The 14,883-nt window shown below is 44.4% G+C and overlaps 1 protein-coding gene and 1 pseudogene across 1 annotated transcript in view; one reads left to right on the forward strand and one right to left on the reverse strand.

Moving 5' to 3' along the window:
- The window catches only part of NRF1 (nuclear respiratory factor 1), a 147,976-nt gene that overhangs the window by 99,159 nt on the left and 33,934 nt on the right, over positions 1 to 14,883 (forward strand). Inside the window, exon 9 of the mRNA XM_049774815.1 lies at positions 7,877 to 8,034. Coding sequence (XP_049630772.1) covers positions 7,877 to 8,034 — 158 coding nt within the window. The remainder of the gene's footprint in view (positions 1 to 7,876; positions 8,035 to 14,883) is intronic.
- LOC125995533 (uncharacterized) lies at positions 5,977 to 6,147 on the reverse strand (annotated as a pseudogene).

Consider the following 14,883-nt stretch of genomic DNA (forward strand, 5'->3'; position numbering starts at 1 on the left):
CTTCTGATTTCTTGAGTGTAGATATCATTGTTAGCATCTTTATTACATAAGAACTGTAATTAATACAAATATCTCATTATCTGGTTAGATAAAAATACTGTATACAGTGAATGGACTTTGTAGAAACATCCCACTTTTATACTTAGCATTTTTTTCTCTCAAAGAGCAGGTAGTTAGTTCCTCAAAAACCAATATCTACACTTTCTGGAAGTTGCAAAAGTGTTTCTTTATTCCAACCTTGCCAGTCAGTGGGGCCAGAGTAATAGTATAGGGGAAAGGGTGTTTACCTTGTATGCAGCTGACTTGGGTTTGATCCCATATGCCATCCCATCACCCCAGCACTGCCAGGAGTGACCCCTGAGTGCAAAACCAGGAATAACCCCTGAACAAGGCCAGGTGTAGGCCTCCCCCCCAAAAAAAAAAACAACCTTGCCAGTAAGAGCTTTTTTTTTTTTTTTTTTTTTTTTTTTGTGTGTGTGGTTTTTGGGTCACACCCGGCAGTGCTCAGGGGCCACTCCTGGCTCCATGCTCAGAAATTGCTCCCGGCAGGCACGGGGGACCATATGGGACGCCGGGATTCGAACCGATGACCTTCTGCATGAAAGGCAAACGCCTTACCTCCATGCTATCTCTCCGGCCCCGTCCAGTAAGAGCTTTTAACCAGAGACTACACAGCCTTCACTAGAGTAACTCATACTTGGTTATATTTATAAAAAAGGTATCAGCAACCAAACTCTCAGACAGCCTGAGGCTCATGAGAGACACAGAGCAAGTTAACAAGGATGTGTAGAATAAAACAAAGACTTTCCAAATAATATGAAGTAAACTATGTAACAAACTTAAAGTAATATGAAGTAAGATAAATATATATAATGACTTATAAATAGTTGTGCAGTTTAAACTTTGGTGCTTTTTACAAAGGTAAATAGATTTAAAAATGCTGCTGAAGGATAAAACCACCATTTGGTAATCATTGTATTTATGTCAGAAAAATTGGAATTTGAAATAGAGTGATATCTAATAATGAAGGTATGCATGGTTCTATTAGGAAAAGTAGAATTGCTACAAAGACATTGGAGACATCTATTTTAGACTTTAAAATCCCAGCACAACTTAACTTTAGGAGGGTTTTTAAAATAAATATTAATTTATCTGAAACAGGATAGAAGAGAACACAGGAGAACCTATAAAATTGTTATAAAAGAAAAGAAAGATGGGGCCTGAGAGATGGCACAGTGATAGGGTGTTTGCCTTGCACGCAGCCAACCCAGGATGAACGATAATTCAATTCCCGGCATCCCATATGATCTTCCGAGCCTTCCCAGGGGCGATTTCTGAGCGTAGAGCCAGGAGTAATCCCTAAGTGCTGCCAGGTGTGACCCAAAAATCAAAAAAATAAAGGAAAGACTCTTCTTTAAGAAACACAATGCTGGGTGGTATAGAAAAAAACACATCTGAGAATAATTGCACGAGCTCAGCAAGCCCCGGGTGTTAAGAGCACTCAGGAAGAGACCCCACCACCTAGGACTGTGGTGGGTGGAGCTGTTTCAGCCCTTTTGTTTTCTCATGAATTCAGACCAGAAGACTGAGGAGGAAGCAAAGGATCGAGGGATAGAAGTTATATTCCTGACAGGGGAAGCAGTTGTAGTGTGTTGAGCTATGGAAGCAGATGTAGGTGGTTTCAATGGTAGCTACAGGGTAAGACCAGCATGAAGAGCCTCGTTGTAGCGGTTCTCTCAGAAAAGCATAGAAGCTAATGGTATATCCTCTGAATATCTTTCCCTCCTAGAGCATGTGGCCCTTTCTTTGGGACATGGTGGCATCCAGGCATAGATAACCACACAATGACTCCCCAACAGATGGCAAGGGAGAGCAACAGGAGCTGAAGCAAAACACAACTAAGGCACTGAGACCTGCCATATTTCTGAATAGAAACCTCTTCCTCTGCTTCTTCCTACTTCCTTTTCGCCCTTGACTGCCATCTTCCGTGCCATATAATTTTAAGTTCCTTAAAGTATGCTCTGTATGGCAGCATTCTAATACCATTCTCACTTTAAAAATCTAGTTCTAATAAATACATGTCTATTGATACTATTGGAGTATGAGTTCTTGGGGGAATTACACCAGGCAATGCTCAGCAGTGAAATGGGAGAAAATAGAAGGGTGGATTTAGAAAAGGACTTATTAATGGCCAGAGGTGACCGGGCTGACGAGCTTCAGCTGTTTTGAGTGGAGTCATCAATCCTCTAAGAAATGGCAAAGTAAGCTGCCATCTCCAGTGGCATCAGTGACGTTGTGCAATGTCCATTGAGCCCACTTTGAGGTCCAGAAGGAAAAGAATTTCCACTGTGAATCATGTTGCTCAGACCCTGACCCTCCAGTTCCTATGGACATCCCAGCGTGTTGATATCTTCTTAAAGAGTCTACCTTCCTGAGGAAAAAAGACAAAGATGGTGACTGTTTGACAAACTTGTTCTCAGGACTCAGTGACCTTTCCTGATGTGGCTGTGAATTTCACTGAAGAAGAGTCAACTTTACTGGACCCTTCGATATTATGCTGGAGAACTTCAAGAACCTGACCACAGTGGGGACGCCATCTATTCACACCCGCTGTGATCTCTTGATTGGAAAAGGACACATTGAGGACATAAAGAGAGAGGAGTCCACCAAGAATGGGAGCTTAAAACCAAGGACATAGCAATTCAACAGGATACTTTGGGGAAGAAAACAGCCAAGGAGATAGGAGTGATGAGTAGAATCTGTCAGTAGTCAAGAAATGAGTTGGAATCATCATTTACCCAATCTGTTCCAGGGAAGAATCCACATGGATATAGATTGTGAGCAGTATGGAGAAAACCAGTGAGCATCCATCTGCTTAAAGACACAGGAGAGAATTCAAAACAAAGAGAATAATTTAAAGGAAAAAGAGCTCTTAAGAAGAAAGCTTCCTTATTCTGTAGAAGAAATCCTCCACTGGGAAAACCATCCCCATCTCCTGTAGGGATCTGGAAGTTTTGCCCACCTCCATGCTGGCTGGCACACAAGTGTGTGCTGGAATCCAGCAGGAAGACCTCCCCTCTGTCCTCAGGCATGAGTGCTCACCCAAGAAGTTACACCACAGAAAACTCTTTCAGAGGTCCTGCATGTGGGAACATGCTTCCTGCTTTTTTCACATTTGGCCACAGCATGTTCACACTCATAAGATGCTTGCCACCAGAAGGGCTGTTGAAAAGCATTAGTTCCCCCTGCATACCCTAATAAATACAGGCAAGCCCACACTGAAGAAGCCTTGGAAATGTGGAGACTGTGGGGTAACCTTTTTGAACACGTAAAGTCACACATCTGATCACCTCTCAGGTGTGAGAAATGTGAGGGGGCCTTGGCTCCATCCTCAAAGCACAGTAGCCATTTTTCAGACACTCGCTGGCTGGAGTGAGCCTTTTTATGTTTTGTTTTGGGGCCACACTCGGTGACGCTCAGGGGTTACTTCTGGCTCAGAAATCGCTCCTGGCTTGGGGGACCATATGGGATGCCAGGGATCGAACTGAGGTCTGTCTTGGGTCAGCCGCTTGCAAGGCAAGCGCCCTACCACTGCGCTACCGCGCTGGTCCCTAGAGTGAACCTTTTGAACAGGAAACACAGGAAGCATTTCACCATCCTCAGGTCTTTGTGGACATTGTATCTCTCACCTGTGAGAGGAGCCCGGCCATGGCAAGGAATGTAGGGAAGCCTGTATCTTCAGAAGAAAGCCCGTGAATCAGTGTAAGGAAAATGGGAATACCCTTGTGGGCTCAGCTCTCTGTGGAGGCAGGAAAGGGCCTTGTTGGCCCTCTATTCTACATATTATAGACATGGATAACCCATGGTCCCCTCAGCGTACAAGGATGCTTAGTGAGGCCAGTGGAGTCAGAACCAGGTAGGGTCCTTTCTTGTTCCTCAGTGCAAACCCAGTTCTACATAGGGAGTACACACGGAGAGAAGTCCTACTGGTGTGAGCTCGGTAGGCAATTGTAGCTGTGCTGTACACTTTAACTTTTGCACGTGATCCTACCATTGGACAAAAGCTTCACGAGTGTAAAAATAAAGTATTGCATCAAACCTAGTGACGTGCTGAGATGAGAAGGAATACTTTGGAAACCTGGAGGTCTGTGAGCCTCCTGGGTGGGCAATTTGCAGCTCTGAGGGGAGGAAATGAGCTTGTTTTGCCTTTCGGTGCTGAACTTAAGACTTTCAGGCTTGGTCCACTGCCAGGAGAACTCGGGATATACCAAGGTTGCTCCAAGCATGTCTTGTCACTGGGAGGCTCTTGACAAACACTCTGAGAAACTCCATAATACTCTTGTCACAGGAGAACCAGTAATCTCCTCTCAGAGATTGTGGGACTTTGTTGAGTCCATAGAAACACTGAAGCACAAATTTGCCCATCACTGGTGTCAGGAGTTTAGGCCAGAACAGATACAGCTTAAATAAGTACAGCTATGCCGAGGCCCAGACACACACCCCTGAGCAGTGCTGCCTCCTGCAGGTTGCTGAGTTGAAAGTGCTTTCGCTGCCCCTGTGCTGCTTGTTGTGCTGGGGGATCATTGATCTTCCACTCTTTCTTGATGAGCACTCTGGACTGAAGGAGCTACAAATTATTCATAGCTGAGAAATCGCTTAAATGAGGGGCCGGAGAGATAGCACAGTGGTAGAGTGTTTGCCTTGCACGCAACTAACCCAGGACGCACAGTAGTTCGAATCCTGGCATCCCATATAGACCCCAGAGCCTGCCAGGAGCGATTTTTGAGCGCAGAGCCAGGTATGACCCAAAAACCAACCCACACTCCCCAAAAAAGAAATTTCTTAAATGAAAAACACGAATATGAAATGAAAAACACGAAAAAGCATGAATATCAGTGGTTCTCGCCCAGGGAATGTGCACTCCAGTCCCCCAAACATTTAGTAATGTCTGGAGATGTATGTTATTGTCATGACTGAAGAAGGTATTTCTGGTTAGGAGAAGTCTTAAAGGATTGGCACACAGGCTTGCATGACAGGCACCCCAGATTCAATCTCTGATATCACATTGTCCCCTAAGCACTGCACCAGGAGTAGCCCCTACTCCAGAACTTAAAATATATAAAATATAACTATTTGCTGAGCTTGGAAGCTTCCATCAAAAAATAAAAAGCAGGGCCCGGAGAGATAGCACAGTGGTGTTTGCCTTGCAAGCAGCTGATCTAAGACCTGGTTGGTTTGAATCTCGGTGTCCCATATGGTCCCCCGTGCCTGCCAGGAGCTATTTCTGAGCAGACAGCCAGGAGTAACCCTTGAGCACCGCCGGGTGTGGCCCAAAAACCAAAAAAAAATAAAAAGCAGGGGCTGGCGAGGTGGCGCTAGAGATAAGGTGTCTGCCTTGCAAGCGCTAGCCAAGAAGGACCATGGTTCAATCCCCCGGCGTCCCATATGGTCCCCCCAAGCCAGGGGCAATTTCTGAGTGCTTAGCCAGGAGTAACCCCTGAGCATCAAACGGGTGTGGCCCGAAAAACCAATATAAATAAAAATTAAAAAAAATAAAAAGCATGTGTGAGGCTGGAGTGATAATGAATAAGGTGCTTCCTTTGTATGCACTTGGTCTGGGTTCAATTGCTTCTTCCATATTTGGTTCCTGAGTCTGCCAGGAGTGATTCCTGAGCACAAAGTCAGGAGTAAGCCCACCAGGTGTGTCCCAAATCCCATGCACTTCAGTGATAAAAAAAAATGTAACACAGCTTTGGTTTTTGATTGATTTAGGGGATTTTTCATATAATAGACTTACATTCAACATACCACATAGCATGTAAGGATATTTATCACAGTGCTATTTAGAATAGCACATGATTGGACACTAAATGCTCATTAAAAGATGTCTTGTTAAATAAGTTGTGAAGAATCTGTATAGCACAATGCTGTGCAGTCATTCTGTAGAATCATGAATAAAAGAAGCTGTTTCACTCCAAAATAGAATTTTTTTTAAGGTTTAATACTTTAATCCAACAAAGGCCCCAGACTGGACAGCAGGGCCATCCCCCAAGGAGATGAACCCAAAATAGAATTATTATTTTTTAATTAGCAATAATCGCGCCTTGGATTAACCTCATTGGCTATGATACTGCACTGCGCAAGGCTAAAATAGAATTATTTTAAAGATAGATTGTGAATAAAAAGCAGAGAAAGATAGGTAGACTATACTGACAGTTATTTATTTGGTTTTTGGGCCACACCCGGAGGTGCTCAGGGGATACTCCTGGCGGTCTGCTCAGAAATAGCTCCTGGCAGGCACGGGGGACCATATGGGACTCCGGGATTTGAACCAACCACCTTAGGTCCTGGGTTGGCTGCTTGCAAGGCAAACACCTCTGTGCTATCTCTCCGGCCCCTTATTTATTTAGGTTTTTTGGGTCACACCCGGTGACACTCAGGAGTTGTTCCTGGCTATGTGCTCAGAAATCACTTCTGGCTTGGGGGACCATATGAGATACCAGGGGATTGAACCGTGTTCTGCCCCAGGCGAGCGCTTGCAAGGCAGATGCCTGAGCTCTAGCGCCACTGCTCCGGCCCCAACATTTTTAATTTATAAAAGGAGTGGCAGGGCTGGGACAAAAGTGCCTTATATGTAAGCTGGCCCCAGTTTGAGCTCTAGCACCACAATTAGTCCCCAGAGCCCACTAGAAGTGATCTCTGTCCACTGCCCGTTGTAACCCAAAACGCTCCTACCTCCTCTTACCCCCACCGAAAAAGATGGTAGAACTGAGGAAATAGTGTGTTGTGTATGTAAATAGGCTTGCTTATAGAGAGAATATCTGCAGATACATAAGAAATAGACCATAGTAGTAGCCTTTGGACAAAGGGTCTGGAATACTGTCACTATATTTCCTGTAGTACAGTTTGAGTTATTTTTGTTTTAGAATTACATTAATGATCTATTTAAAATTTTTAGTTTACATCTGAATAACAAAGATAGGTACTATACTGATATAGCTTAGACATTTTTTTACAAATATTTTTTGTGCTCAGAGCTTACTGCTAGCTCTGTACTCAGGAATCATTCTTGATGGTCTCAAAAGGAACAAATGGGATGCCTGGGATCAAACCTGGTTGGCTGTAGCCAAGTGCAAGGCAAACACCTCACCTGCTCCAACCCCCTATAAAGTATAAAGTATATAATGAGGAATTGAGGATGTACTTCTAGTGGGATAACCTTACATGTGGGCAGGCGTGGCTTCAGTGCCCAGCACTGCAGGATATAGCCTGGTAGTCCCTGAACATTGCCAGGAATGCCTCCATCCAGATAACTACAGTGGGAAGCCTTGCTTCCCGTCTTCTACAAGCCTGTTCCCATTAGACTACCCTCCAACTAGACATACAACAATGAGAAAATAATTTATTGATTACTTTGTATATTCCAGAAATTTTAATACACACGTAAGTAAAATCAAACATATAGTCTAATACACCTCTATTTTTTTCCCCTCACAGTTGATAACATACATATTAAAATCCCTAAATGTTCTGGACATTGTAGTTTCTTTTTTTTGGGGGGGTCACACCCGGCAGTGCTCAGGGGTTACGCCTGGCTCTACGCTCAGATATCGCTCCTGACAGGCTCAAGGGACCGTATGGGATGCCGGGATTGAAACCACTATCCTTCTGCATGCAAGGCAAATGCCTTACCTCCAAGCTATCTCTCTGGCCCCGGACATTGTAGATTTAATTAAGCATTCATATTTAATCATAAATTTTAATCTATATATATGTGATCACATAAGAAATATTTATTAGCAAAGTGACTTTAAAAATTCTATTTGAAATGCTAAATTTTTGTGATTCTTCACTGTTATGTTCTTTCTTGTCTCAGGTGGAACAAAATTGGGCCACGTTACAGGGAGGTGAAATGACCATCCAGACGACACAAGCATCAGAAGCCACCCAAGCAGTGGCCTCATTGGCAGAGGCGGCAGTGGCAGCGTCTCAGGAGATGCAGCAGGGAGCTACGGTCACCATGGCACTCAACAGGTGGCGACAAGGGTGGGGTGACACGTGAGGATGGCAACCATGTCCCTGCAGAACAGTTGGAGGGAATGTCCCCATGGGGCTGAGGAGGTGCAGACTGGCTTCCCACTGATCTTGGTCCCTGCAAACCTTAGCTGCCTGCCTGTCTGCTAACCCAGCTCTGTCTGTTGCTGTATATAAATCCTATAGTGAACAGACCTCATACTATTATTGGGGATATCGAAGTAGAGCACTTAGCAGACAGCATTTCGTGTGTATAGTTCACTGTTGAATTGTGTAATGCAAACCATGGATATTAAAAAATGCAAAGGGAGGGAAATCACCTCCAGAATATTAATACTTCAATGGAAGTTTCCATTGGCTGTTGTAGGTCCTCAGAAGCCATGAAAGGACACATACAAATAAAGGCCTTCCAGGTAACAAGAAGGAGGGTTCTGAGGTTACATGGATTAGGTCTGAATCCATTATTCTTGTGCCTTGGTCTCCTCACCCTTACAAAGATCTAATAAAATGATGTATATAAAACTCATCCAGGTGACCTTCCCACAGTTAGCACTTCAGGAGTGATAATTGTCATGAAAACTCTATGTGAATAGATTTGTCTGTTGAGAATTGATCCTAGTGAGAAGATTAGAAATGGAAGGCCTGCAGAGAGAGGCATTCTTCAAGCCTGACTTTTTTTTTTTTTTTTTTGGTTTTTGGGCCACACCCAGTGACGCTCAGGGGTTACTCCTGGCTATGAGCTCAGAAGTGGCTCCTGGCTTAGGGGACCATATGGGACACCGGGGGATCGAACCTCGGTCCATCCAAGGCCAGCGCAGGCAAGGCAGGCACCTTACCTCTAGCGCCACCGCCCGGCCCCAAGTCTGACTTATTAAACACTAAAGGATGAGGTTTTTTGTTTGTTTGTTTGGATTTTTTTGTTTGTTTGTTTGTTTTGTTTGTTTTTGGTTTTTGGGCCACACCCGGTGCTGCTCAGGGATTACTCCTGGCTATGCGCTCAGAAGTCACTCCTGGCTATGTGCTCAGAAGTCGCTCCTGGCTTGGGGGACCATATGGGACTTGAACGAGGTCCGTCCTAGGCTAGCACTGGCAAGGCAGACACCTTACCTCGAGCGCCACCTCCCCAGCCCCAAATGATGAGTTATTAAAGAAACTAAAGTAATAAGAAGGTAGCGGAAGTGACTGCTTTAAAGGAAACATGGCCTGTTGGTTCCTTGAGAGAAGAGGCCGACATAAACTTCCCGAAAACTTCTGAGCCAGACTTGGTCTGTTTATCTCTCAACGTAACTTGGAACCCAACAGGCCGCCATTAAGGACCAGCCAAACTTACTTTCGCTGCGACTTCTAGGCAGACCTTGTCTCTTGCAGTGAAGTACAAGTGTCCTGGGAACTCGGTAGATAGTGGAAACTATGAGGCGCATTCTGGCTCCCTTCAGTGTTAAGGGCTAGGGCTTATTTCTAAAGGTGGAGAGGGTAATGGTTTCCCTGAGGGCTTGTTAGCAAACTGAGGCAGCTGAGCTGACTACAGTGTTTACTCCAAAGGAAGGAGAATGTGGTTCACAGTGGCATGGAGAAGGAGGAGGAGGAGGAGGAGGAGGATGGAGATGTTGAAATCTGTTTGCAATCAGACCCAGTGATTATTGTGGGGTGCAGTCTTGCCACCCGTGCTGGGGGCAAAGAAGCCGAGTCTGGCATTGGAGACTAAAGGATAGGACAGTAGGCTCTTGGGAGAGTGTTGTGAACTGGCTGATTCCAGCATGGCTGGATAATGTCAAGAGGTTTGGGCTTAAACCCAGACCCTTGATGTTTCCTTCTGTGGGATGAGACAGATGCTCATCTCACTGCCACAAGATTTGCTGCTGGATGTCATCTTAGTGACAGACAGCTAACCCTGAGACATAAGGTCTTTGTTCCTGTCAGGAACTTCATACAACTGCACCCCCAGTCTAGCCGGATTCAAGCACAGATGGAACAAGCATATTTCTGCTCATCACCTGCGCTTCTCTGTGCTATAAACCACAGATGTGGGCTGAGGAAAGAGAGGTGTACATGGTCCAGGGGTGGGGATAGGGAGTACAGGCAGAGGGCTCCTTCCTCTGTCAGTGAGCAGGACAAAAGAGAATCCAGACAGACAAAGGACAGCCTGGTTTTCAGTTATTCTTGTGAACATTTTTATACCAGCAGCTAAAGGATTCTTTATCCCACTCTGATTTATAACCACCCACAAAAATGCTTTGAAATTGGGCAAGAGAGGTGACTGGAAGGGCTGAGGGCATACTTTTGGGGTCACATCTGACTGTTTTCAGGGATTACTCCTGATGGGCCTTGGACTGTGTGGTGCCAGAATGGAACCCAGGTTGTCTGTATGCAAAGCAAACACTCCACCTGCTGTACTATCACTCCAGCCTGTAAAATATATATATATATATATATATATATATATATATATATATATATATATATATATATTTTTTTTTTAAGACCTAAATAATCAGTTATCTAAATGTTTAAAATATAAACACTTATTTAAAGCATTGTGATTTATGAAATTATTCATAGTTAAGTTAAAGTTTGGATCTCATCAGTGTTGTTGATTTCATGGTTTGGGTATTTAATTCCGTCCTTCCTTAACATCCCCAGTGCACCTGAGTCCTTATAATTCCTGTCTCCCATTAAAAAATATGAACACTTCTGGCCCGGAGAGATAGCACAGCAGCATTTGCCTTGCAAGCAGCCGATCCAGGACCAAAGGTGGTTGGTTCGGATCCCGGTGTCCCATATGGTCCCCCGTGCCTGCTAGGAGCTATTTCTGAGCAGACAGCCAGGAGTAACCCCTGAGCACCGCCGGGTGTGACCCAAAAACACAAACAAACAAACAAAAAATATGAACACTTCTATCCTGTCACCCACTACTGCACCTGTCCCTTCTCTGTTGGCTGGTTCAATTTAGTGTAAGCAGAGACTAAACACTAAAGTCCAGCATGGGAACAACCTGAATGGATCACAGTTGGAGGGTTGGGACCCCAAAAAATATGTGTGTTAATGAGAGAGAGAGAGGAGAGAGAGAATGAGAGAGAGAGAGAGAGAGGAGAGAGAGAGAAGAGAGAAGAGAGTATCAGCACTTCTAGGACAGAGAGGGAGAAATTCAAGTAAATGAGGAACAGTATCACAGGCAACATCCCTTATCCCTAGAGAGTTACTTAGCTTGAACAACCAGAGAGAAAAGGAAAGGGCGGCCATTATTGCTGGTTGGGTTCAACAATTGGTTTGATGTTTCAGTTCTTTAAGATACCCTGGGCACAGAGTCCCCCTTAACAAGTCTTTCTGCAGACACTCCTTTGTCAGTTCTGTCTACAGAAGCTGCCTTTGCCACGTAGAATAAGGCACCACTTCATTGGCACCTCTCTCCCAAGGAATTTTTACTGTGTTTCTAGCTGCCTGTGACACTGTGGCTCTGTACAATGAAAACCTTAATTCCTCCTGGAGAATTTAGAATTGCTTGGTTTCTTGCTATGAAGAGACTTGACTAATCAGAAAAGGAGTGATCATTTTTAAAAGAATTTTTGTAAAAGAAATTGTACATTTTTTGTCTTTTCTGATTCATATGTATATATTTACATTGTGTGTAAGTGTGTGTGTGGTGGTAGAGATTGAGGCCGAAACCTCATTTCTGTCACATCTGTATTCTTCCATTGAGCTCTAGACCTAGCCCCTACTTACTGTTCGATAAAAACACAATTGGCTTAAAATTAAGGGGTTAGGGCCGGAGCAATAGCACAGTGGTAAGGTGTTTGCCTTGCATGTGGCCAACACAGGATGAACCCAGGTTCAAATCCCGGCATCCCATATGGTCCCTTGAGCCTGCCAGGAGCGACTTCTGAGCACAGAGCCAGGAGTAACTCCTGAGCACTGCCAGGTGTGACCCCAAAAAACAAACAAACAAAAAATTAAGTGTCTGGTGAGTGGAGTAAAGGCACTTGCCTTGTACATAGCCAACCCTAGTTCGATCCCTGGCATCCCATATGGCCTACTGACCACTGTTAGGTGTGACATCCTCTAATTAAAAAAAAAAAAAAAAAAACCCTACACATCAACAACAGCAAACATCTGAACTGATATTTTTTCAGTAAAATGTAATGGACAGCTTAGATCAAACTAAGTAGTAAGTAAAGTAACTAAGAAGTAAAGGTAGAGACCAACCTCACTGGCCTATTGTTACTGACATGTCAGTCTCCAGGACCCTTCTTCCTCATATCTCAAATTGCTCTAGGTTGTAGTACTGCTCAGTTTCTATAAGTATAACAAGTACATCTGTGTCAAAGAAACTGACAATACTGGAGAGTTGACTCAAAGGGCTGGAGCACAAGCTTTACATCCTGGGGGCCAGGGTTTGATGCCTAGCATTGCTTGGTTCCCTTGCACCTAGGTAGGAGCAGCCCCTGAGCAATCCACATGTGTCCCAAAAGCAAACCAAACAAAAATGACTTTTATGTAGGGCTCTAGGTATTTAAGTAGGAACAGGCACACTTTCCCATCAATACTTACGTAGCTGCCCTCATTGGCATCTGCATCTGCGTGCCTAACACCATGATAGTGTTGTGCCATCACCTTTGATTATAAATTTTGAAAGAGGCCCACTTGGGGGCTACATGTAATTTGCGTTCAGGGGTCATTCCTGGTGGTGCTTAGGGAACCATATGTGATCATGGGGATCGAACCTCGGTTGGCCATATGCAAGGCAAATGCCCTACCTACTGTTTTGTCTCTCATAAATTTTGATGAAAAACCATGGGGAGAGTTGGGAATAAGGCTCAGTAGTAAAGCTCATATTTTGCACACACGGGCCCTGGGTTCAAATGTCAGTATTGCCAAAGAAGAAAAGCACACCACTTTTGCTTCTTGAAAATCATGATGCTACAATTATAACAAAGTCTTATTCAAGTGGGAAAAACCTCTGGAGAATGAGAAGTCACTGAGGTAACCTGTAAACAGAGAGGAAGAGAGAGAAAGAATATTACAAGCTGTGATGTGGGCAGCAAAGAATGAATTCTGCTCCTTTTTTTTTTTTTTTTTTTTTTTTTTTTTTTTTTGTGGTTTTTTGGGTCACACCCAGCAGTGCTCAGGGGTTATTCCTGGCTCCAGGCTCAGAAATTGCTCCTGGCAGGCACAGGGAACCATATGGGATGCCGGGATTTGAACCGATGACCTCCTGCATGAAAGGCAAACACCTTACCTCCATGTTATCTCTCTGGCCCCTCTGCTCCATTTTTTACTCTCCTTAATTATATCTCAAAGTTGTTCTTAAAATAAAAAAAAAACGTTGGGGCCGGGCGGTGGCGCTGGAGGTAAGGTGCCTGCCTTACCTGCGCTAGCCTAGGAGACGGACCGCGGTTCGATCCCCCCGGCGTCCCATATGGTCCCCCAAGCCAGGAGCGACTTCTGAGCGCATATAGCCAGGAGTAACCCCTGAGCGTCACCCGGTGTGGCCCAAAAACCAAAAAAAAAAAAAAAACGTGGGGCCGGATAGATAGCATGGAGGTAAGGCATTTGCATTGCATGCAGAAGGACATTGGTTCGAATCCCGGCATCCCATATGGTCCCCTGAGAGCTGCCGGGTGTGACCCAAAAAAACCAATATAGATAGATAGGTAGATACATACATACATACATACATACATACATACATACATACATACATACATACATAGTGGGGTCGGAGCATTGGCACAAGCGGTAAGGCGTCTGCCTGTCTTGCCTACAATAGCCTAGGATGGACCATGATTTGATCTCCATATGGTCTTCCAAGCCAGGAGCGATTTCTAAGTGCATAGCCAGAGTAACTCCTGAGCATCACCAGGTGTGGCCCTAAAACCAAAAAAAAATTTAGATGAGAAAATGCAGACTTGTTTTGTTTTTGGGTCACACCCGGTGGCACTCGGTCTACTCGTGGCTCTAGCCTCAGAGGGCTACTCATGGCTCTACCCTCAGAAATCGCTCCTGGCAGGCTCGGGGGACCATATGGGATGCCGCAATTCGAACTACCGTCCTTCTACACGCAAGGCAAATGCCCTACCTACATACTATCTCTCCGGTCCCAGAAAATGTTGTCTTAAGGGGAAAAAAGCAGTTCCCAAACTCTGTACAGGGACTGGAGAGATAGTACAGTAGGTAGGGTGCTTGCCTGGCACATGACCAGCCCAAGTTTAATCCCCAGCCTCCCATATGGTCCCCTGAAAACTACAGGGGTGATTCCTTACTACAGAGCCAGGAATTAGAAAAGTTAGTTACACCTGGGCCGGAGTAACCCAGAACAGACCTGCGTTCAATTCCAGATGGTCCCCGAGCCTGCCAGGAACAAAACAAAACAAAAAGAAAAGTAACCCCTGAGCACAGCTGGGTGTGGCCCCCCAAAACAAAAATAAATCAAACTCTTTACAGTGTGAACCTGTTCATCTGTAGGTTGTATTGAAGAGTAGAAAGAATGTTATTTCTACATGGTATTTAAATTTTTCTCCTATATTAGTGAATTTTTGATAAATTTTCTACATATTTTTTATTGTTAGAAAAAATAACTTTTGATGTGGGGGCCACACTCCGGGACTGCTCTCAGCCCTACCAGGGACTTTGCAGTGCAGAGGCACTTGGCACTCCAGAACACAAAGCATGTTTTCCAGCACTTTGTATGATCTCCTTAGCTTTAGGGGGGAAGAGACATAAAAATAAAAAAGCAAGGCAAATTAGTAAAAAGAAGAGCAAAGTTTCTGTTGCATGAGACTTTTCTCATATTAACAGTACATTTCTTATTTATAATGACTAAGTCTCTTAGGTGACTCTGGAATTTGACACACA

This window comes from Suncus etruscus, chromosome 1 (genome assembly GCF_024139225.1).
Source record: "Suncus etruscus isolate mSunEtr1 chromosome 1, mSunEtr1.pri.cur, whole genome shotgun sequence".
NCBI classification, from domain to species: Eukaryota; Metazoa; Chordata; class Mammalia; order Eulipotyphla; family Soricidae; genus Suncus; species Suncus etruscus.